This window comes from Bos indicus x Bos taurus, chromosome 21, assembly GCF_003369695.1.
Source record: "Bos indicus x Bos taurus breed Angus x Brahman F1 hybrid chromosome 21, Bos_hybrid_MaternalHap_v2.0, whole genome shotgun sequence".
NCBI classification, from domain to species: Eukaryota; Metazoa; Chordata; class Mammalia; order Artiodactyla; family Bovidae; genus Bos; species Bos indicus x Bos taurus.
The window spans coordinates 54,892,255-54,915,203 of record NC_040096.1 but is presented as its reverse complement, the minus strand read 5'-3'; the positions used below and the strand labels follow the sequence as shown (position 1 = coordinate 54,915,203).

The 22,949-nt window shown below is 35.7% G+C and overlaps 2 protein-coding genes across 5 annotated transcripts in view; one reads left to right on the top strand and one right to left on the bottom strand.

The window, feature by feature from the left end:
- The window catches only part of MIS18BP1 (MIS18 binding protein 1), a 47,127-nt gene that overhangs the window by 3,968 nt on the left and 20,210 nt on the right, over positions 1 to 22,949 (top strand). For both annotated transcript variants that reach the window (XM_027521834.1, XM_027521835.1), the window contains exons 2-9: positions 1,338 to 1,960; positions 4,799 to 4,918; positions 5,088 to 5,545; positions 6,496 to 6,569; positions 8,470 to 8,600; positions 13,769 to 13,856; positions 15,135 to 15,292; positions 18,774 to 19,635. In XM_027521834.1, the coding sequence (XP_027377635.1) occupies positions 1,429 to 1,960; positions 4,799 to 4,918; positions 5,088 to 5,545; positions 6,496 to 6,569; positions 8,470 to 8,600; positions 13,769 to 13,856; positions 15,135 to 15,292; positions 18,774 to 19,635 (2,423 nt within the window). In that variant the 5' untranslated portion in view covers positions 1,338 to 1,428. The remainder of the gene's footprint in view (positions 1 to 1,337; positions 1,961 to 4,798; positions 4,919 to 5,087; positions 5,546 to 6,495; positions 6,570 to 8,469; positions 8,601 to 13,768; positions 13,857 to 15,134; positions 15,293 to 18,773; positions 19,636 to 22,949) is intronic.
- FANCM (FA complementation group M) overlaps positions 1,462 to 22,949 on the bottom strand; it is a 103,249-nt gene continuing 81,761 nt past the window's right edge. For all 3 annotated transcript variants that reach the window (XR_003507534.1, XR_003507535.1, XR_003507536.1), the window contains 2 exons: positions 14,475 to 14,587; positions 1,462 to 1,549 (listed from right to left, as the gene is read on the bottom strand). The gene's annotated coding sequence lies outside the window, so the exon portion shown is untranslated. The remainder of the gene's footprint in view (positions 1,550 to 14,474; positions 14,588 to 22,949) is intronic.

Genomic DNA, 22,949 nt, shown 5'->3' with positions numbered 1-22,949 from the left:
AGGAGAAACTATTGTACTACAGATTGGTCTGTTCTTATTTCTGCTAACTTATTAGCAGTTTATACTTACTGTTGAGCATTTCATTAGGTTCTAAAGAAATGAGATCGTGTAAACCTGTGCATACTTTGCCCTCTCTCCATGCAGTTGTCCCAGTTTATTCATTTTTGGTTTTGAGAATGTAAACTGAATGGCCAGTGAGCACTGTAACTCCAAGCACAGGATTCCTGTCATTAATGTCCTGCCAAATGCATGAATATATGCGCTAATACATATTCGCTGAATTCTTGGGTTTTGTGTCATTCCTAAGATACTGGGTATTTTTGTCAGCTCTTGTTATTGAGGAATATTTCCTTTTTTTCTCTTATAAAATATCAAATAAAATGGTAGTTTGTATATGCATTTTTAACTTGTATATTTATTTCTCGCAGAAGTTACTGTAGATAAAGATACTTCATGTCTTTGGTCTGAATGAATTTATATTTTCTGAAATACATTTCTTATGTTTATGTGATCAAAGACTGATTGGAATAGTTATAAATTCAGTGATAAGAGATGCTGTAAATCTAGACTTATAAGTTCTAAGCTCCTTTAGGTTAAAATATTGTATTAATTTACCAGGTATAGCAGATGAAACATACATGCAACTGTATGTTTCATCACCTAGAAATTTCTAGGTGTGGGAAATAAAATTTATATGTAAGAAACAAGCTAAAACAAGTCTAAGACTGTGTGTGCCCAAGTACATGATTTCCTCTAAAAATTCTAAGCAGCAGTAAATGTTTAGAAAATTATAATGAATATAATTTACTTTTGATTTCAGGTCTTTTTTTTTTTTTACGTAAAATTTCATATTAAAAAGTTCTGCAGCATAACAGAAATCAGGATTGGAGATTATTAACTTAAAAATTGAATGGATTTTTAACCTTCATTAGGATATGTCATGTAGCTGCTGCCTTAAAATTTAAGTTCCTAAAAGGAAAAACCATATTTGTGAAATTTAATCTTTTCATAACTTAATTTATTGCCATGTGCAGCTGTCATTTAATGTTTTTTGATGCAAATATTAGATTGGAACCTCCAGGACTTGAGGTTCAAGTAAATTTCAAAAACAAATATTCAAAATTCTGCTCTTAGAGTGATGAAGTAGAAGACTTGGTGGAAGCTGCTTTTTAACAGAGAATAAATTTAAAAACCAAACTGTTTTATCACTAAAAAATAATAAATGAAACTTTAACAAAAATATAAAATCTTGGTCTGCTTTGTGAGGTATAGATTATCCAGTGTTGTTTTTTTCTGCACGGAAGCATGATAAAAGTTGATTTCACGTTGAACTGCAGGTTCCTCTGGCCCCCTGCCGAAGGTCTATCCTGAAAATTGTGTTTAAGTGAATTTTCTGTTAGAGGGAATTTGTTGCTTCTGTTTATCAAGATGATTGCAACATCTTTGAAACACCCAGGAATTCACCTGTCTTCAGAGACATCTTCTCAAAGGAGAAATGTGCCCATGCACGCGATCTTTTTTGACAGCATTCCTTCAGGCACACTTACTCCTGTAAAAGATTTGGTGAAATATCAGATATCCTCTTTAAAACTGAATAATCATAAAAAGAGTCAGTTTGTAGAAATGGCAGTTTTTAATAATAAAAATGTATTGCAGTCTACCTTGCTAGCAGAGGCTACCACCTCTAACAGTTCTCTTGATATCAGTGCTATAAAACCCAACAAGGATGAATTTAAAAATAAAGAAAGCTATGAATCACCAGGAAAAATATTTCAAAGAATGAAAGAAAAAGTACTACGCAACAAGCAAGAACAAGCATCAAGAAACAGTTTTTTGGAACCAACACAAAATGAAAGTTTCGCTCCTAATGGAGCTGAGGAAAGAATATTACAGCATACCTACCTCTGTGAAGAAAAGGAAAACAACAGATCATTCCAGCCAGAAAACCGTTCACTAAGAGGTTAGTTTTATTATGTGTTGGTTAAAAAGCTGTAACGTGTTTAGTGTTTATTGTGTCTGACGCTTTTAGGTACTCAGGGAACAGCAGTGAGCAAAATGAACAAAAATCTCTGTCCTCACGAAGCTAGTTTACATTCAGGTGGTGGCAGACGGATCATTAAATAAGTATTTTATAGAATATAATAGAAATGATCTGGAAAGAGAAAGCAGAGTACGCATGATGGGGAGAGTTGGAGCAGGTTTTAAATTTTCATGGGGTGGTCAGTGTTTCAATGGGAAGGTGGTATTTGAGCCAAAAAAACATAAGAAAGTGACAGATACAGATAGATATCTTGCGGCTGGTACAAGTGCCCTGAAATAGAAGCATGCAGACTAGCTAGGAGATAACCAAGGAGTGAGTGGGCAGCTGGGGAGGAGGGGATAAGTAAGGAGAGGGTCAGATAATGTGTCTTTTAGGAGGGTCCTATTAGGGCCTTATAGGTAAATATAAGGATTTGGGTTTTTATTGTGAGCAAATTAAGGAGCCACTAGAGGGTTTTGAGCAGAGGAATGTCACAGTCTGACTTAAATTTTAAAAGTATCACTCTAGCTGTTAATTTGCAATAGTTATTTTAGTATTCCAGGTGAGAGATGGCATTGGCTTGGTCAGGTGGCAGTGGAGATAATAAAGAGTGCTGAATTCCATATAGATTTTGGTTTTGGAGGGGGGAGGGGGGTTGTTAATTTGTTTTAATATTTTATTTATTTATTTGGCTGCACAGGGTCTTAATTGTGGCACATGTGATCTTTTAGTTGTGGCATGTGGGATCTAGTTCCCTGAGCAGGGATCAAACCCAGGCCCCCTGCGTTGGGAGTGCGTGGAATCTTAGCCACTGGACCACCAAGGACGTCCCTCCACATAAATGTTGAGAGATGGGAGTGTGGAATATAAGAGACTTATAAAGGATGACCTGGGTGATTTGTTTGGTTTGGAGTTTTTTTTTTTGCTCAAGCAACTGGAAGGATGGAGCAATTTAACTGAAGTGGGGCAGACAGAGGTGGAATAGTTTTGAGGACTCAGTAATTATGTTCCTTGTCATGTCAATTTTGATATGTCTGTTAAAAATTGAAGTGTAGATGTGAATTAGGCTGTTGAAAAAAATTAGTTGGAATTTAGGGAAGTGGCCTACCTGAGAAATACATTCGGAATTCTTAGCACCTAAATGGTATTTAAAGCTATAAGATTAGATGGGATCATCAAGGAGTAAGTATATTATACTTGAAAAAACTGTGTATATTGAAATGTTTTCAGAGAAAACATTTAAAGATAAGTTGTGGGTCACCCTGAAATTTAGAAGCTAGAATAAAGAGCAGAAAGTAGTGAAAGCCACTGAGAAGATGAGGAAGAAAAACCAGAATGGTAACTTCAGAAGCCAGTAATTGATAAAGATACTTTACATGCATTATCTCATTTGCTCCTTTGAGCAAACACTATGGATTTATGCTCATTTAATATAGTCTAGGAAATGGAGATTTTAAATAAATTAACATCTGCTGTGTGTCTCACAGGTAGTAAGTGATAACCTGAGAATTAAATACAGATATCTGTTAGAAAGCTCATGCTCTTAACTGCTACATAATAAGATTGTGGGTATATTGTTGCATTTCAAAGACAGTGATGTATTTTGACACAAAAGCAGTTTTCTAAGGGAGTTTAGGATGGAGGTAGGTGAATATACAAATAATCTCATACAGTCTAAGAGAAAAGGGAGAAGCAAGAGAAATAATGTACATTATAGCATGTTTTGTATGTAAACTGGGATTAGAGAGGAAGAAATAACTGCTTTGAGAATCTGCTGACTTCCTAGAAAATACACATATATACAAACACAGATTTTGTGTATAATTTCAGAGATCTTTTGGAGAGTCCCTACATGGATCCCTGAACTGAAATAATGGCCTGTGTTCTGTACCATGTTGTATATGACTGAATTATCTACTCATCTCTACTGCATTGCCCTGCCATTTCTAGTAGAATGATTTAAAGAAATAGAAACTTATCTTTTATGACATGTCATTATAATAAAATCTTTATATTGAGGTTTCTAAGGCCAAAGCAACATACATATTAAAGTATAATCACTACCAGTTTTTTCAAGTATAATATTTGAAATTAAACATATAATTCAGTTTTTCCTTCTCTGGTACAAATTTTAAGTCTATTACCTTCCCCTTTTATGTGAAAGAAACTCATTTCTATATTCAAGATACGAAACTTTAACTATCTAGGATGTAAAGCAGAATAAAATATAAGCAATGCTATTAGTTCCTGTTTGTCTAGTGATTAAGCCTACCAAATTTGTGTCTTTGAAGACCTGCTAAAGGGATGTCAAAGAAGTATAAATTATGACTTAGTTTGCTACTGAATCTCAACATTTTGATTTTTAAATCTGTTACAACTGTTGGTCCACATTTTAGAAATTTCCAGCAACCAGAAGCAAACAGAATTTCCAAGACAGGATGGCACTTGATATATGACCTTGACATATACATATCTGATTTGTGGCAGCACCAGAATTTTATTTTAGATCTCTAGGCTTCTAAGTCCAGTAGTATACTTGTGTCTAGAGCTGGCAGGTAATGTGGAGAAGTTTTTTAAAAATTCTTTCTCAGCATAATACAGGTATAGAGAATGCATTGAAGATATGAGAATAATAAAGGGCAAAAACTTAATATAACTGTCATATGTTAAAGTATACTCTGTTGGTCTGATCATTACTGAATTTAAGTCTTTATTCCAAGATTTTTAAAGGCATTTTTTTCTCTTATTGACTAATACAACTTCTTTCTTTAAAAAAAGAAAACTCAACCTCAGTCCAAGAAGTTCCTCTGGAATCATCAAATAATATTTTTGTGCCAGTCAAGCAAAAGATTACATATCAGCAGGAAAAGAAGGTGCCTCTGCACAATTTAACTTATGGTAAAGTGCTTTGTTTTGTTTTTAGTTTGTTATTTGAATGTATGGTTAAATGTTCTAGATAATTATTTTCCCTGTGTAGGCAATTAAAAGTTTAAAATTTTTCTGTTGTTCTCTTTTCATTTCATATTATCCATCTGTAAATTTTGTTTGGTTTTGTATTTTTTTGCAGAGCTTCCAGTTCTGAACCAAGAACATAAAAATGTTGCAACTGCAAACAGGGCACTAACTAGAGCTCAGCTGGCTAGACAAATTCTTCACTCAAAGGAGAACACAGTTGCAACCAATAAATCCAAATTTGTTTTAGAAGACACTGATTCTACCTGTGAAAAGTCCCCAAATACCACTGTTGCGACTCTTTGTGGTCCTGATGTTGAGAATGGTGGTCAATTACTGGTTTCTGGTGATAGTAAGACTACAACAGAAGGCACTTCAAAGCAGGAAATTAAGGAAGGAAATGAGATAACAATGCACAGAGAGACTGATTTTCCAGGTTCCATGAATGATACTTGTAAAATCGTGCTTGCAACTCCACAGTTTCATATAACAATACCTCAGAGATCAAAAAGAAATGCCTGGACCCTTTCTCCAAGTATAAGCCAAACTATTACAAATGGAGTTAATATTAAGGTAGGAAAACTTTTAAGGCAGATAAATACTGTTTTCACCCTCATTCTTAAAGTGCATAAGCTCTTTTGCTCTCTCATTAACAGGTTCATTTTGGGTCTTTGTTAATATTTAGTGTAGAGGCAGTGTGGCCTAGTGAAATGAACAGTGGATAAAGTAAGAAGACCCAGGCGTGAAGTCTTATTTTGCTCTAATACTAGTTGCATAGTCTTCAGCTCCCTTTGGGGATGAATACTGAGGTATTCTTGTTCTTAAATTTTTTTTTTCCTGATTCTTGGTGTTCTATTAACAGAGCAATTAAAAGAGAAAGGAATTAGAGCATCTAAAGATTTTAGAAGTTTTACTGTTGTAACACTGGAGTAGGAAATGGCAACCCACTCCAGTATTCTTGCCTGGAGAATCTCATGGATAGAGGAGCTGTTCAGATGTTTGCTTTGGAATAGAATACTAAATATAGGTTACTAGCAATCACCTTTATAGTTTATAGGAAATTGAATGCAACTCCAAATCAACTTTTCAAAAAATAAATGCTCTAATTATATAGGGAGAAGAGTGATGGTGAAATGCATACTACTTAACTTGTTTTCTCTAAGTTATTGTGTCTTTTGTGGCTTTGGTATTTTAATGGATACCTCAAGATTTTAAGTGGCTTTTTCCCTTAGTGGTTAAGATATTTGATGTAAGAATATTTAAAGTATAATTGATTCTGGATTGTATTAATAGAACAAACTGCAGTACAAGTTCAGTCTCTGTCTCCATCTTTTGTTTAATTATGCATAAGAGTTTTTACCTTATTGCTATATAAAATAGAATGTGATTCTTATGTAGATGAACACTAAGGACTCATTTGGATTACTTGTATAAGTGTTTTCTTTTAATGCGAACTGATTTTGTAATGCATATGGTACAAGTAATATAAGAAGTAATATATGTTTCATTTTATGCTTTATCAGGTAGTCCAGCTACAGGAATGGATGATTAAAGTCATCAATAATAACACTGCTATATGTGTAGAAGGAAAACTGACGTAAGTATAACTTTTCAGTATTCTTTTAGTAAAATTTATAATGAGATATTTGTGTGTAAGGAGATGCATGGAGATGCATGACAAGGAGATGCATGACAAATCGCATCTTGCTGTAAAACAAAGACTTTCTAACGAGGTTATAAACTGATGGCAGAAAAGTAAAATGAGTATGGCCATTTTGATTGTAGCTAGCTTTCTTGCTTTTCCAAGAAATTTGTTAACTCATATTTTTAAAATAGGGACAGCTCAAATGTGTATGAATAGTGCTTTATTTTTTCAGAGGTTCTATTAAGTGGGCTGGGATTATCTGCTTGATGATAATGATGCTTGTAGTTAACATTTACTACATGCATTTCAGTCCAGAGTCTCACGTCTAAATTGGGAAAACCAAAACCAGATATGTATTTACTGATTCAGAAAAGAAATCAAAATTATTTAACAGTGTGCCACACAGCTACATGTTAAGTAATCACTGGCACTTTATGGTTTTCCCTAAAATGAAAGCATCCTTTGGTAAGTGGACTTGCCTAGTTCTGCTACTCCGCTAGTTCCATTTCCTGCTCTTCAAAACCAATTTTCTTGGTGGTTAAAGAAAATGTAATAAAAGGTGGTAATAAAACAGTACACTGTATCACTGTTATAGATACTTACCTGAAAGTTTATGAGTATATAAAATTTGTCTTGCTCACCTTATTTCTTGCTTGCCTTGTACCCATTCATTTCCTTAATATCCAGAGGCAGCGCTGATTGCCTTTGTTGCAGTCCCATTACTACTGCTTACTGGCTGTATGACTTAGGCAAATTACTTCCCCTCTTTCAGTCTCATTTTCTTCATTTGTGTAATGAGGATAATAGCATGACCTACTTTTTGAATTATTTTGAGGGTTAAATCAGTTAATATTTATAAGACTTTGAGAACAGTGCTTGAGTACTGTTTAAATATTTGTTAAATAAAATAGTGAAAGTCACTCAGTTGTGTCTGACTCTTTGTGACCCCATGGACTATACAGTCCATGGAATTCTCTAGGCCAGAATACTGGTGTGGGTAGCCTTTCCCTTCTCTAGGGGATCTTCCCAACCCAGAGATCGATCGAACCCAGGTATCCCGCATTGCAAGCGCATTCTTTGCCAGCTGAGCCACAAGGGAAGCCCGAAAAAGAACAGAGGATGAGAATATTGTGTTAAAGTATAACATATGAATTTAATTCCATTTGACCAAACTAAATGATCTTAACTTTCTCATTTACTGTGCTTATATTTAGAATGTTTATTACTAATGACTCAGAATGTTCATTTATCTAATATATTTTAAAATTTTGTTTTCTCTATATTTATTCTTGGCTTCATGTAAAGAAATATAAAGAGTACATTTATGGGTCAGTAGCTTGATGCTGCAGTTTGTTTTTTCACAGTTGGAACCTCTTTTGGTACTTTCTAAAGAGGAAGGTAAAGACATTTGGCTATATGGTGAGGGGGAGAAAAAAACACAAGAGTAGAATAATTCAAACAATGTAACTGCATGAAAACTAACCCAGCATAGGCCCTGAGGAGAGTGGCAGGGAAGTCATCCTTTGGCGGTTTAGCATCAGTTGAGACACAGTTGTGAGCTTTATTACCACAAGATATTTAGAGAATGCCTTGCTTTCTTGCTAATGAAACGTTTTATACTAACCACATGGTTTGGCCACAGTGCAGTTTCTTGGTACTCAGGTTCACATTAGCCAAGAGGTTGAGTTCTGTTGCAGTGTTTGGCCCTCGAATGTTTTGTAATTAGATTAATAGCATTGTAGCTGGAGTACAAATTTATTCCTGTTACAGATTTATATACTTATATGTGTACATTGTGACTCTTGGTAAAATGTGAATATTTTGGCTTTAACTAAGCTTTTTTTCCTCCTAGAGACATTACCAACATATATTGGCACAGTAATGTAATTATAGAACGGATTAAGCACAACAAACTTAGAACTTTATCAGGCAACATTTATGTACTAAAAGGAATGATAGACCAAATTTCCATGAAAGAAGCAGGTAATGACTGTCATTACTAATCGGAAGAATTACTTTACTAAGTGAAATAATTAACCATGTTTCAAACCATATTTTTGCTTTTAGTTAGGTGCTTTAAAATTACATGTCAACACTAAAAATTAAAAAATACTGCCAAAATTATGTAAAACTATTCTATATGTTGATCCTTTATTATGATTTACTGTTATTGGACAGTTTAAGTCCAGTTATTTAAAAAATATTCAAATGAAATGTTCCTTATTTGTGAGGAACTGGCTATAAGAATATAATTTAGCTCCCTAATTCCTCTTTTGTTGAACCTGCCCAGCATAGCCCTAGTCCTGAAACAATCGTATTTTCTGTCTATGCCTAGTACACAGCTAATGTGACTAAAGAAAAACACACCTAGTAGTCGACTTTAAATCTGTGACTACCAGCAACAAATTGTGGTCTCTCAGTGCCACTTGGTATCCTACCGTGGGTCCCTAATCCATTCATTCTCCCATCATCCTCAATGACTATTTTGTATTTCTTCATCTCTCCTACCTCCCTCTCAGCTTGGCGGGTGGGGGAACAAGGAGAGACTTAAAGCAACGGGAACAATCAAAAGAGAACGTTCCTGCCACATCTCTCATCTGCTTGTATCTGTACCTGCTTTTATTGGGCAAGTCTCCCACGTTCCTGTCTGTGTCAACCTGTTTATACTTTAGTTCCTATCATCTACTACTCAAAAATATCACTCTAGTAATTCTCCCTTCTATCAAAAAGAAAACCAAACCAAAACAAAAAAAACACTCTCTTTTGTGTAAAAAAATCAAGGTTGTTAGGATGTATTTGAATTTAAGAGGTCATTAACTTAAAATAATCATATATATATGTTACATATGAACCTCATGGTAATCACAAACCAAAAATCTATACTAGATAAACACACACACACACAAAAGAGAGAAAGGAATCCAAATGTAACACAAAAGATAGTCATCAAAAGAAGGAACAAAAAACTACAAACACAACCAGAAAACAATGAATAAAACAGCTATAACTACTTTAAATGTAACTTTAAGTGTAAATGGAGTAAATGCTCCCAATCAAAAGACAGAGTGGCTGAATGGATACAAAAACAAAGAGACTCCTTTCAAATATAGAAATACAAGACAGAAAGTGAAGGGATGGAAAACCATGTAAATGGAAATGAAGCCAAGTTCAGTTTAGTCACTCAGTCGTGTCTGACTCTTTGCGACCGCATGAATCGCAGCACTCCAGGCCTCCATGTCCATCACCAACTCCCGGAGTTCACTCAAACTCAGGTCCATCAAGTCGGTGATGCCATCCAGCCATCTCATCCTCTGTCGTCTCCTTCTCCTCCTGCCCCCAATCCCTCCCAGCATCAGGGTCTTTTCTAACGAGTCAACTCTTTGCATTAGGTGGCCAAAATACTGGAGTTTCAGCTTTAGCATCATTCCTTCCAAAGAACACCCAGGACTGATCTCCTTTAGAATGAACTGGTTGGATCTCCTTGTAGTTCAAGGGACTCTCAAGAGTCTTCTCCAACACCAGAGTTCAAAAGCATCAATTCTTCGGCACTCAGCTTTCTTCACAGTCCAACTTTCACATCCATACATGACCACTGGAAAAACCATAGCCTTGACTAGACGGACCTTTGTTGGCAATGTAATGTCTCTGCTTTTCAATATGCTATCTAGGTTGGTCATAATTTTCCTTCCAAGGAGTAAGTGTCTTAATTTCATGGCTGCAATCACCATCTGCAGTGATTTTGGAGCCTAAAAAGATAAAGTCTGACACTGTTTCCACTGTTTCCCCATCTATTTCCCATGAAGTGAAGCCAAGTTAGCAATGCTTATATCAGACAAAACAGACTTTTAAACGAAGATTGTAATAGAACACGAAGAATATTACATAATGATAAAGGGATAAAAAGAAAAAGATATAACAATTGTAAATATATAGGCGCCCAACCTAGGAACACCTAAATACATAAATAACAAAGCTAAAGGTATCCCACTCCCTGAATTCAAGCTATGCTACTAAGCTACAGTAATCAAAACACTGTGATACTGGCACAAAAACAGCCACATAGATCAACTAAACAGAATAGAGACCCCAGAAGTGAACCTATGTGTATTTGGACAATTAATTTACAACAGAGGAGGTAATGGGGAATACAGTGGGGAAATGATGACGGCCTCTTCAATAGATGATGCTGGGAAAACTGGATAGCTGCATGCAAAAGAATCAGACTAGATTCCTCACACTGTGTCCAAAAATAAACTCAAAATGGACTAGACTTAAATGTAAGATCTGAAACCATAAAACTCCTAGAAGAAAACATAGTGAACCCTTTGACATATGCCTTGGCTATATTTTTCTAGATCTGTCTCCTCAGGCAAAGGCAACAAAAACAAAAAATAAACAAATGGGACAACATCAAACTAAAAAACTTTTGTACAGGAAAAGAAACTGTCAACAAAATGGTAAAGCACCCTACTGAGTAGGAGGACGTATTTGCAAGCTACATTGCTGATAAGGGATTAATATCCAAAATACACAAAGAACTCATACAATTCAACATAAAAAATAAAAAAACAGTCCTATTAAGAAATGAGCAGGGGACTCCCCTGGTGGGCCAGTGGCTAAGACTCCATGCTTCCAATGCAGGGGGCCTGGGTTCAATCCCTGGTCAAGGAACTAGATCCCACATGCTGCAACTAAGAGTTCATATGCTGCAGTGAAAGATCCCAGATGCTACAACTAAGACCTGGTGGAGGAAAAGAAGTTTTTAAAAAATTGGGCAGAAGAGCTGAATAGGTATTTTCCAGAAGAAGATACACAGATGGCAAGCAAAGATGCTCAGCATCACTAATCATCAGGGAAATGCAAATCAGAAGCACAGTGAGGTTCCACCTCATGCCTGTCACAATAGCTATTATCCAAAAGACAAGAAATAACATGCACTGGTGATGTTATGGAGAAAAGGGAACCCTTATGCTGTGTTGGTGAGAAAGTAAATTGGTATGACCACTATGGAAAACAGTGTGGAGGTTCCTCAAAAAATTAGAAGTAGAACTATCATATGATCAGCAGTCCACTTTGGAGTATTTTTCTGAAGAAAACAAAAACACTAATTGAACAGATAAATGCACGCCTGTGTCCACTGCAGCATTATTTATAATAACCAAGATACCAAAGCAGCTTAAGTGTCCACTGATGGATGAGTGCATAAAGAAGATGAAGTGTATGCATATACAAGAGAATATTATTCAGCCTTAAAGAACGAAATCTTACTATTGTGACAACATGGAGGGACCTACAGGTATTAAACTAAGTGAAATCAGAGAAGGAGAAACACTGTATGATTCCACTTGTATGTGGAACCTAAAAACCAAAGCAGATGAACAAGTCAAAACACAAAGAGACTCACAGATAAAGAGAAGAGATGCTTGCCAGAAGGGAGAGGGATCAGGGAATGAGTGAACTAGGTGAGGGAGATTAAAACATACAGAATTCTAGTTGTAAATGAGTCACAGGGATGAAGGGTACAGCGTGGGGAAAGGGTATGTAACCGTTATTCTAATAGGTTCAGCAGTGAACAGTATTCACATTGTTATAATGATACAAACAATTTTTGATATAGTTAAAAGTATTGTAAAAATGTGGGGAGAAGATTTAGAAGGAGAGGTGCAGATGTTAATTCTTCATCTCTTATTTATAAATTTTAAAATTGCGTTTTTTTCTTTTTATTGTATCTATATGAGATGGTACATACTAACTATTGTAATCACTTGGCAAGATATATATTAATAAGCCATCATGCTGTACACCTTAAACTTAGACTATGCTGTGCGTCAGTTATCCTTAAAAAAATAGGGTGAGGGCAAACCCTCTTAACCACACTTCTTTCAGCCACTATTGCTCTAATTGACAGCAAAATAGCTCAGACAATTCGTTATACTTAGATCTATTTCCTCTTGAATTCTTTTCCATCTTTTTTCTTGAATTCTCTTTAGTCTCTCCTTCATCCCCAGTTCTTCACTGAAACAGTCCTTATCAAAGTCACCAGTGGCCCCCACATTGCTAAATCCAGTGTACACGCGACATGGTAATCACACCTACCTTCTTGAAATACTTTGTTTACTTGGCTTCTGGAATACCATATTTTCATGCTGCCTCACTCCCTGTTCCTTCATAGTTTCTTTAAGCTTACTTTTCTCCTTCTTCTTTTCCTCTAAATAAGGGAATAGACTAGGGCTCTTTCTATACTCAATGCTGTGCTGATTTCTTTTAGGGTTAAATTTCATTCATATTTTGACAAGTGTCAAATGAAGAATATTCCCCTAGCCACTCAACTTATTTTCTGTCTGCTCATTTGACATCTGCACTAGGATGTCTACAGGCGTCTCAGAGTTAATATGTCAAAAACCTGATCTTCTCCATGTACTTCCACAGATTGTTCTCAAAATAGCAACTAACTCAGTCCTGTTAAAAAGTAAGTCGTATTCTTTGGCTCCTCCACTCAGAATTTTTCTATAACTTCCTATCTCACCCAAAGTAAAAGATCCAGTCCATAAAATGACCCCAAGGCTTTAAAATCTCTCCCAGCTGCCTCTGTTACCATATGAGTACTAAGTGGCCTCCTAGTTCTTGCCTCTCCTCGTTTCACTTCAGCTACACCAGCCTCTCGGTGGCTCTGCAAACCAGCCAGGCATACTCTTGCTTCATAGCCTTTGACTTGTGTTCCCTCTGCTTCCATTGCTTTAACCTCATATTGCCACATTGCTCACTTCATGTACTTCAGGGCTTTACTCAAATGATGCTATTTCAGTGAGAACTTGTCTGTCCTTTTTTGAAATGCTGCCTGCCCGCTTTCTCCTCCCCTAAAATGAACACACTGATACTGCTATTCCTCTTAACTGCATAATTTTTCTCCATAGCATAAATGACCCTCTAACAAATGAGATATATTACTGGTTTGCTTTCTGTTTAGAAGGCAGTTTTCATGAAGGCAGATTTGTTGTTGTTGTTGTTAACTGCTGAATCCTCAGTAGCTATGACTGTGCCTGGCACATAGTAAGCAATTAAGTATATATTTTTAAATTATTTAATGAATGAATGACATGACTTTAAAATCTAGGCTTTCAGATAATTTCTGTTTGTTTATCATTAAATAGGTTACCCAAAATACCTCATAAGGAAATTTATGTTTGGATTTCCAGAAAAATGGAAAGAGTATATTGATGATTTTTTAGAAGAGTTAAGGTAAAGTAGTTTTTAACTTTTAAAACAAAGGTTATTTCTTTTTGTGGTTGCACTGGGTCTTCCTTGCTATGCATGGGCTTTCTCTAATTATAGAGCGTGAGGGCTACTCTTCAGCTGCGATGCGCCGGCTTCTCACTGGGGTGGCTTTTCTTGTTACGGAGCGCAGGCTCCAGGTGCATGGGCTTCAGTAGTTGCTCACGCAGGCCCAGGAGCTGTGACATGCAGGCTCAGTTGCTCCCAGGCACGCGGAATCTTTCCGGACCAGGGATGGAATCCATGTCTCCTGCATTGGCAGGCGGATTCTTATCCACTGTGCCACTAGGGAAGTCCATCTACCTTTTAACTTTTTAAAAAACAATCTTACAGATGTATAATTTACATCTGATAAACCACCCATTTTAGGTATAAAATTTGATGGGCATTTACAAATGTATATACTCATATAACCAATGGAAGGTGCTTTTAATTTCTGCTTTTGGAAATGTCCATTTTGAGCTATCTTTGATCTTAGACTTTCAGAAGGCAGTAACACTTTACTGGAACTTCTGTCATGTGGAATAAATCTAAAAGGAAAATTAAACCTTTGACATATTTAAGGAGTCATCTGTAATCACCTACCCTTTAAGAGGCATGTAGCTGTAAACAGGAGTCTGACGTTCTTGGTCCTTTTTCACTCATTCATTTCCTCTGTAGTTAAAAGTGTCATCTGCTTAGCCTACTCTGTATCAGCACTGGGAAAACAAAGAAGAATTTGATTAGTTCTTGACCTTAAAAACTCTTTAGGTTGTGTAAGTTAATCTCATTACAGTGTAATGACATATAGGCTGGCAGTTTCTCCTGTAAAGGGGCGATAGTATTTTCATGAGTATGCTGCTTCTGTCACAGCTACTTGACTCTGCCTTTGTAGTGGAAAAGTGACATAGTACAGAAATGAATGAGTATGGCTGTGTTTCAGTGGACTTTATTTACAAGAACAGGCAGCTGGCAGAATTTGTCCTGTTATTTTCTAATATCAGCTTAAATAGGAAATACAAGAGTGAAGATAGTAAGAACTTAAAAAGTCATATTTGAATATTTTGACTTAAGATGTCATACATAAGTTCTTTGTGGGAGGAAAAGGGTAGAAGCCATGAAAGCTTAAATAATGTAAAGATTAAAGGTAATCTGCTAGGGAAAGAAAGCTTTATCTGAGGGAATTTATTTATTTATGGGTTTAGTTTTTTGGTTTTGTTTTTTGAGAACCTATATTAGAGGAAAAAATACTATACTTAATTTTAGGACTTGTGCAAAGGAAAAAGGAAAGGCCAGACAAAAACAGAAAGCTAAAAGATGTATTCCTGCCATTCAAAAATCAATGAAAAATGATGCAAGGAAAGAAAAACCAGATGTCCTCCAAAGAACCACCACCACGTATGACCTTGACTGTGATCCTTTGGGTATGTTTGCTCTTTTCTTCTCGTTCATATTGTGGTATATTTTTAAATGAGCTCCGCATTGTTTAATTGTTTACAGTGTATATAGTACTGGGTTCTTGACTTATACTGCCCTAAAATTTTCATTTTTTTCACTAGTTAAGAGGAGAAACTGCGATCACCTATAGTCAGCGTTCAGCCTACTTCATTAATTACTACCTTTTAATCAGATTACCAAGGAAACTGATAAACATAGCAATGAAAGATGATTGTTGTTTCAGTTTTCTAAATGCAAGGTTTTAGGCTTCCAGCTTGCCTCAAAGCTATATTAAAGATACCTATATTTTTGTGCTAAATATTATTCCTGTTAGTAGACAAAACCAATTTCCTTTCATGGAGGAAATGACATGTATTTTCTGAATGACCATTGCTATGAAGGTAATTTAGGCCATTTCTACCTTGACCTTATAACAAAGAGCTTTACAGAACTTCAAGAATTCAGGACTGCTTATGCCAAAAACATAACACCATACTGGATATAGATGTACCTGTATGCCATTCTTCCACTCCTACCACAACCTACTCCCCTGTCCCCACTGAAACTATGCTTATCCTTTCTAGTACAGAGAAAGGAATAAATTAAATACATGGATGAATGCTTGCAAAATTCACTTCTTAACTGTAGCTCCAGTTCCTTCTCAACCCTTCTTCATTTTATCAAGTAATCCTATTTCTTATAAATTAGGCATATTGCTTATTGTCATTGCTAAAACTAGTATTTTGGAGTCCTGGGGCTATAGCACCTGCTGTATATTTTTTACTCCCAAATTTAAAAATCCCTAAAAGTATATCTAACTTTATTATTCTTTTTTAGTCTTAGGTCTTATCATCTCCCTACCTCCACTCCTTTCTTTCACTTATAGTACTGTTTTTCAAGAATTTCAGTTAAATTGTGAATATTATCGGTAAAATATTTGAGACTACAAAGTAAAAGACTAAAATTTGGTAAACCATTTTACATGCCAGCTGTGTCCATAGGAAAATTATTCAACAAACATTTTTAAAGCATCTTCTATGAACCTTGATCTATGTTAGTTATTAGGAACTTAGAGATGAATAATGGAGAAGGCAGTGGCACCCTACTCCAGTACTCTTGCCTGGAAAATCCCATGGATGGAGGAGCCTGGTAGGTTGCAGTCCATGGGGTCGCTAAGAGTTGAACATGACTAAGCAACTTCACTTTCCACTTTCATGCATTGGAGAAGGAAATGGCAACCCACTCCAGTGTTCTTGCCTGGAGAATCCCAGGGACGGGGGAGCCTGGTGGACTGCTATCTCTGGGGTCGCACAGAGTCAGACACAACTGAAGTGACTTAGCAGCAGAGATGAATAAAATGAGATGCTTCTCCTTGAGAAGCTCAGTGTAGGGGAAGATAATACTGCAATCTGTTTTGGATGTATCATTTTTCCACTGTGATTCATTAGATCATTGTTTTATGAAATTATTAAGACATTCAAGGTCCTCTTGTCACATACATAATTTTGAATGGTGGTAGTTGATGCTGCTATTATTTTTGTTATTATCATTATACTTTCCATGGGAAAACCACTAAAATATATGTTAAAAAAAACAACACATCTAACATTAAACAACTAAGGTTATGCAAAGGTGCCAGCCAATGATAATTTAAGATGATGTAATTGTGTATATATATTTTAATGATTTACCTTAACTTTTGTTTTGTGTATTTAGTGCTGTAATCTATATGTTATAGTATTGCTATTAAAGTGCTTTATCTTTGCTATTATGTATAATATACCTGACAGTATTATTATAAATGATTGGAAAGTCAGCCTCCTTCACCATGCTGTAATAATCTCAAGAGCAAAGACCATCCATTGTGCATCTTGAAGTACAGACCTCTATGAAATTAATACCATAACTTTATTTTGTGTAAATGTGGATTTTCAGAGTAATTTCATTGAAATCCTGCCTATCAGAATTTAAAGAGCCTTTTCTCTACACATTAGCAAGTTTAAAATTTCATACTGAGTTAAATCCATCAGCTTAATAGCATTTTTTTTTTTCTTACTACTTCAAAATGAAAAGAAATGAAGTGAGGAACATTTATAAGTGTTTAAAGAAGTAAAGAGGGTACAATACTACTTACACTACCAACTTCATACAACTTAGGTTGAAGTATCCAGAATGGTCTGAATCTTTATTAAAATTATTTAAAAATGAATAAAAATAGTCAGAATAAAAAGGCTTTGTTCAAAATTAGAAAGTTCAAAATTTTCACATTTCCAGTTGAACATTTGAATCATGTTTATACGAGGAATTAGAAAGAAATATATGATTCCATTGAGAAATCATAGTAACTTCCTTGATTACTTTTGAGTAGTGCCACTTCATGAACTATAATTTAGAGAATCCTTTTTCCCCAGCATTCGGTATTTCCCAAAAGTCTTTCATTTTGTCATTCATCTTGTAAAATGGCACACAGTATGTGTACGTTGTTAGAGTATTTAACTGTGATGGTTGGTATGATGGTTTAAAACTTGTACATATTTATAATTGTATAATTTAAAGTTATAAATTAAATGGGTTTGGTTTCTGGCTTCTTAAGTTTCAAACTGGAGACTTTCTCTCATTTTAATTTGCTTTCTTTAGCCAATGACACAGTACAAGATCTGTTTTCCCAAGATCTGTTTTGGTTGTTATCCTGATTCTTCATGGAGCTTTGGGGGATTCAGCAAAAATATATCTCTGTGGCCTCCACTAGGGATGAGTATGGGCCATGCAGATGGAGCTCCATGTTTTTTTAACTCTCCTTAACTAGGATAGCTTCTGTTCCATATATTTTATACCTAGTAAGGTATTAGTAACCCAAGTGGTTTTCAAGCCAAAAGTAAAAACAAAGTTCTTACCATTAAGAATTTTTTTCAGTTGAAAGACAAGTATATAATTATAACACAGGGCACATTGTCAAACATGATATTATTTGAAAGTATTCTGGAAATTTGAAGGAAAGCTTTCATTCAGTTGAGGGAATCAGGACAAAGTTTGTGGATAGGTGAGTTGGAAAACATAAATGAAGCAGGTTATAGAACAGAACTGAAGTAGAGAGTAGGTGGAAGAAATTTTCCAAGTAGAGTGAAGGAGATTAATGAAAGTTGAGAAACAGTGAATTAACAGAATGTCATTCAGATTGAGTACAGTGAGCAATTAGAACTATATTGATAAAGACCAGCAAGAGGAGCTACGTACACTAAGAATACTGTGAGACACGTGGACAGATTGGTATAGAAATTAATAAATGCTTACAGTTGAAGGGGCGGTGATCTGACAGACCAGGGCTTCAGAAAGCTTAATTTGACAGTAAAGTGTGTAAAATGGAGTGTATGGGGGGAAAGAGCAGTATATTTGTTGAATTTTTTTTTTCTGTATTTTGTTTCTAATTTGAAATTTTGATCTTTGTTTTTTTGTCTTCTGAAATTAAAGAGAGAACTAAAGAATCAAAAGTATCCATTGATATTCTAACATCAAGGGAACAGTTTTTCTCAGATGAAGAAAGAAAATATATGACTGTTAGTCAGAAGAAACCTTGTATTTTAGTGACACCACTTAAATCTAAAAAAATTATAGAGCAAAAATGCATGGACTATAATCTGTCATCTGACTCCATTAAAGCAGTAACAGAATTTGCATTGGGAAAGCCTCCAAAAGAAAGTAAAACAGACTCAAATGAAACTACAAGTCTAGTCAGTAAGCCCACAAAGACTTTAGAAGGTACATTTGAGTGTAGTGTGGGCCATAATAGTGAAAATACGGAAGATTGTTGTGAACGTGATTTCTTCACTGTCAACCACAAAATAAAAATACCCAGTTCTAAAAAAGAACAAATGGTCACCTCTGACTTTAAGAAAAATACAAGGTTATCAAAACTGAAGAAAATTGAAAATCAAGTAACTGTGTCATTTGACAAGCAACAGTCCTCATCAGATTTGTCCAATGAAGAAAGTGAAAAAGAAAAGAAATTTAGAAGGAAAACTGAGATTGTTAAGAAAACCAGAGCAATAAATACTGAAGAAACAGTGGTTCACCAGAGCAAAAGCACAAGAAAAACAAGGACAGTCCCAGTGATGCCTGAATGTGAAACTGAAGAAAGTGAAAATGAACTTTATATGAAACAAAAGAAAGCTAAATGTTCTGCTAAAGAAAACCTTAAGAAACCTGATGTTGGTAATGAACTTCCGAATACCGAGAAAATGGGGTCTAGTAAGACAAACAGGCATTCCTTGGAATGTTTGCCTGGTTTTACTCAGGATGAGTGGAATAAGAAAGAATTACAGAAACTTCATTGGTAAGTAGTTAGATTTGACTTTGAAATCTAGAGTGGCCACAAAACAGTTTATAACATAAAAACAAGAGGCTGATTTATGACTTCTAATCATTAAAATGGAAAATGTCATCCAAAGACACTTGAAGAGAAATTGAAATTTATGTAGGGTGGAGGGAGAACACAGATAATATCTAACTAGGTGGCCATCTGCAGCCCACATATGAAGAAAGTGAAAGTGACCTTCTTTTCTTTTCATTCCCATTTAATATTTCAAGACAGTCCCCTCCTTCCCTCCCCAAAAACTATTTGAGGGGACAGATATGTTAATTAATTTGATAGTGGTAATCACATCACAATGTATACGTGTATCAAATGATCACATGTACATTTTAAACATATATAATTTTATCTGTCAATCATACCTCAATAAAGTAGGGGTAAACTATTTCAACAGACAAATGCAACTCTCTCATTTAGCTTCACATTTTCAGGAATATTTTATAATTAACTTTACTATTATAAAACCTTAAATTTGAACCCAAATTTGTAGGTTATTTCATAGTCTTTTCCCCCTCATTGATAAATGAAAAATTGGTCTCAAAAATTGGGTGATTTGTCCAGGGTTTCTTAATTAGTGCTGCTTGATAAACCAGGTATGGTAAGAATTGGATTTGGCTACATAGACTTGAAAAGCAGTTTCAGTAGTGTGGTAGTTGGTATTGGAAGCCAGGTCACAGTTGAGCAATGGACAGTAAAGATAACCTAGATGGACAACAAAAGATATGTGGCAATGTTGGGGAACAGCAGAAGGCACAGTCATAGAAGAGTGAGGAGATAAGGGAACATGTATGTTTAGTTGCTTGCTTTTTATTAAATGAGTCAGGCCAGAGTATAGTGGTATGCCGATGGAAATCATCCAGGAGAAAGATAGGAAGATGTCACTGATAAGAGAGAGAAGAAAAACATAAAAACATACCACGTTTAGTGTTCCGTTCTCTTGTGTACCCCCAACTTTATAACATTTAGAATTCATTTTCAAATCTACTTTTTCTTTCTAAGAGATCTTTGTGCCACTGTACTCTTCCTTTCTCCATTTCCTAAATTTTCCTTCTGTCTTATTTTCAGGCAGAAGTTTTCTTATATTCCAAAGTTCTTGATTTTGGCTGCTTGCTCTATAGCAAAGTGTATTCTTTAGTGATCTTTTCCTTCCAAAACTCTACTTTTTTGTACAGGAACTCCCAAATCTGTGTCTCTAGTTCTGAATTCTTGTACTTAGGTCTGTATTTCCCTTTGCCTGCTGGACATCTCTATATAAATCTCACCTACAGCTAACTTCGGGGCTTCCCTGATAGCTCAGTTGGTAAAGAATCTGCCTGCAATGTGGGAGACATGGGTTCGATCCCTGGGTTGGGGAGATCTCCTGGAGAAAGGAAAGGCTACCCACTCTAGTATTCTGGCCTGGAGAATTCCATGGACTGTATAGTCCATGGGGTCACAAGAGTTGGACACGATGGAGCGACTTTCACTTTCACAGCTAACTTAATTTGTCAAAAGCCAAACTTACTTTCTTCTGCCTGTCCACGTTGCCTGACATTCCTGTTTCTTAACATGTAATTCTCCTAGTCAGCTAGCTTTAAACTCTTTATTATTATTGGTTTTTAATCTTTTGAAAAATTGTGAAGCTACCAGTATACTTAGGAGATGTTATGAGTTAGGTTCCAGACTACTGGAATAAGCCGAATACCTCAACAAAGCAAGTCACATTAACGTTACAGCTTCCTGGTGCATATAAAAGTTATGTTTACACTATACTGTAGTCTATTAAGTATGCAATAATATTGTATCAAAAAAAAAAAACCCCACTGTATGTACCTTCATTGGGCTTCCCTGGTGACTCAGATGGTAAAGAATCTGCCTGCAATGCAGGAAACTCAGGTTTGATCCCTGGGTCAGAAGATCCGCTGGAGAAGGAAATGGCAACCCACTCAGTATTCTTTCCTGGAGAATTCCATGGACAAAGAAGCTTGGCAAGCTACAGTCCATGGGGTCATAAAGAATTGGACACAACTGAGCGACTAACACACATACCTTAATTTAAAAATAACTTGTTGCTTAAAAATACTAATTATCATTTGAGCCTTCAGCAAGTTGTAATTCCTTTGCCGGTGGAGGGTCTTGCTTTGGTATTGATGGCTGCTGACCAGAGTGGTGTTTGCTGAAGGTTAGGGTGGCTGTGGCAATTTCTTAAAAATGACAATGTGGTTTGCCACATCAATTGACTCTTCCTTTAATGGATGGTTTCTCTGTAGCATGCAATGCTATTTGATAGCATTTCACCCAGAGTAGAACTTCTTTCAAAATGGGAGTCAGTCCTCTCAAACCTTGCGACTACTTTATCAACTAAGTTTGTATATTCTGAATCCTTTATTGTCACTTCAGCAATGCTTTATCAGCTAAGTTTATATAATATTCTAAATCCTTTATTGTCATGTCAGCAATCTTCACAGCATCTTCAGTAGATTTCATCTCATGAAACCACTGTCTTTACTCATCCATAAGATGCAGCTCCTTGTCTGTTGAAGTTTTTTCATGAGGTTGTAGCAATTCAATCACATCTTTAGGCTCCACTTCTAATTGTAGTTCTCTTGCTATTTCCATCCCATCTGCAGTGACTTCTTCCACTGAAGTCTTTAACTCCTTCAAGTCATTAATAAGGGTTGGAATCAACTTTTTCCAAACTCCTGTGAATGTTGATGTTTTGAACTCTTCTCATGAGTCACACATGTTCTTAATGGTATCTTCATGGTGAATCCTTTCCTGGGGAGTCTTCAATTTACTTCACTCAGATCCATTGGAGGAATAACTATCGAGAACAGCTCTAGCCGTAGGAAGTATATTTCTTAAATAATAAGACTTTGAAAATCAGAATTACTCCTTGACCCATAAGCTGCAGAATGGACATTATGTAACAGGCTGAAAACAACATTAATCTTGTTGTACATCTCCATCTCAGAGCTCTTGGGTGACCAGGTGCATTGTCAATGAGCAGTAACATTTTGAAAGGAATCTTTTTTTTCTGAGTTGCTTTCCACAGTGAGCTTAAAATAATTCAGAACAGATGTGCTGTCCTCTAGGGTTGTTTCACCTATAGAGCCCAGGTAGAGTAGATTTAACATAATTCTTAAGGGTTGCTCAGGTTTTTGAAATGGTAAATGAGCACTGGCTTCAAGTCCCTAGTTGCATGAAGCCAGTCATTGACTTTTCCTACTTAGCTATAAAAGTCCTAGACAACGTCTTCTTCCAATACAAGACTGTTTTGTCTACATTAAAAATCT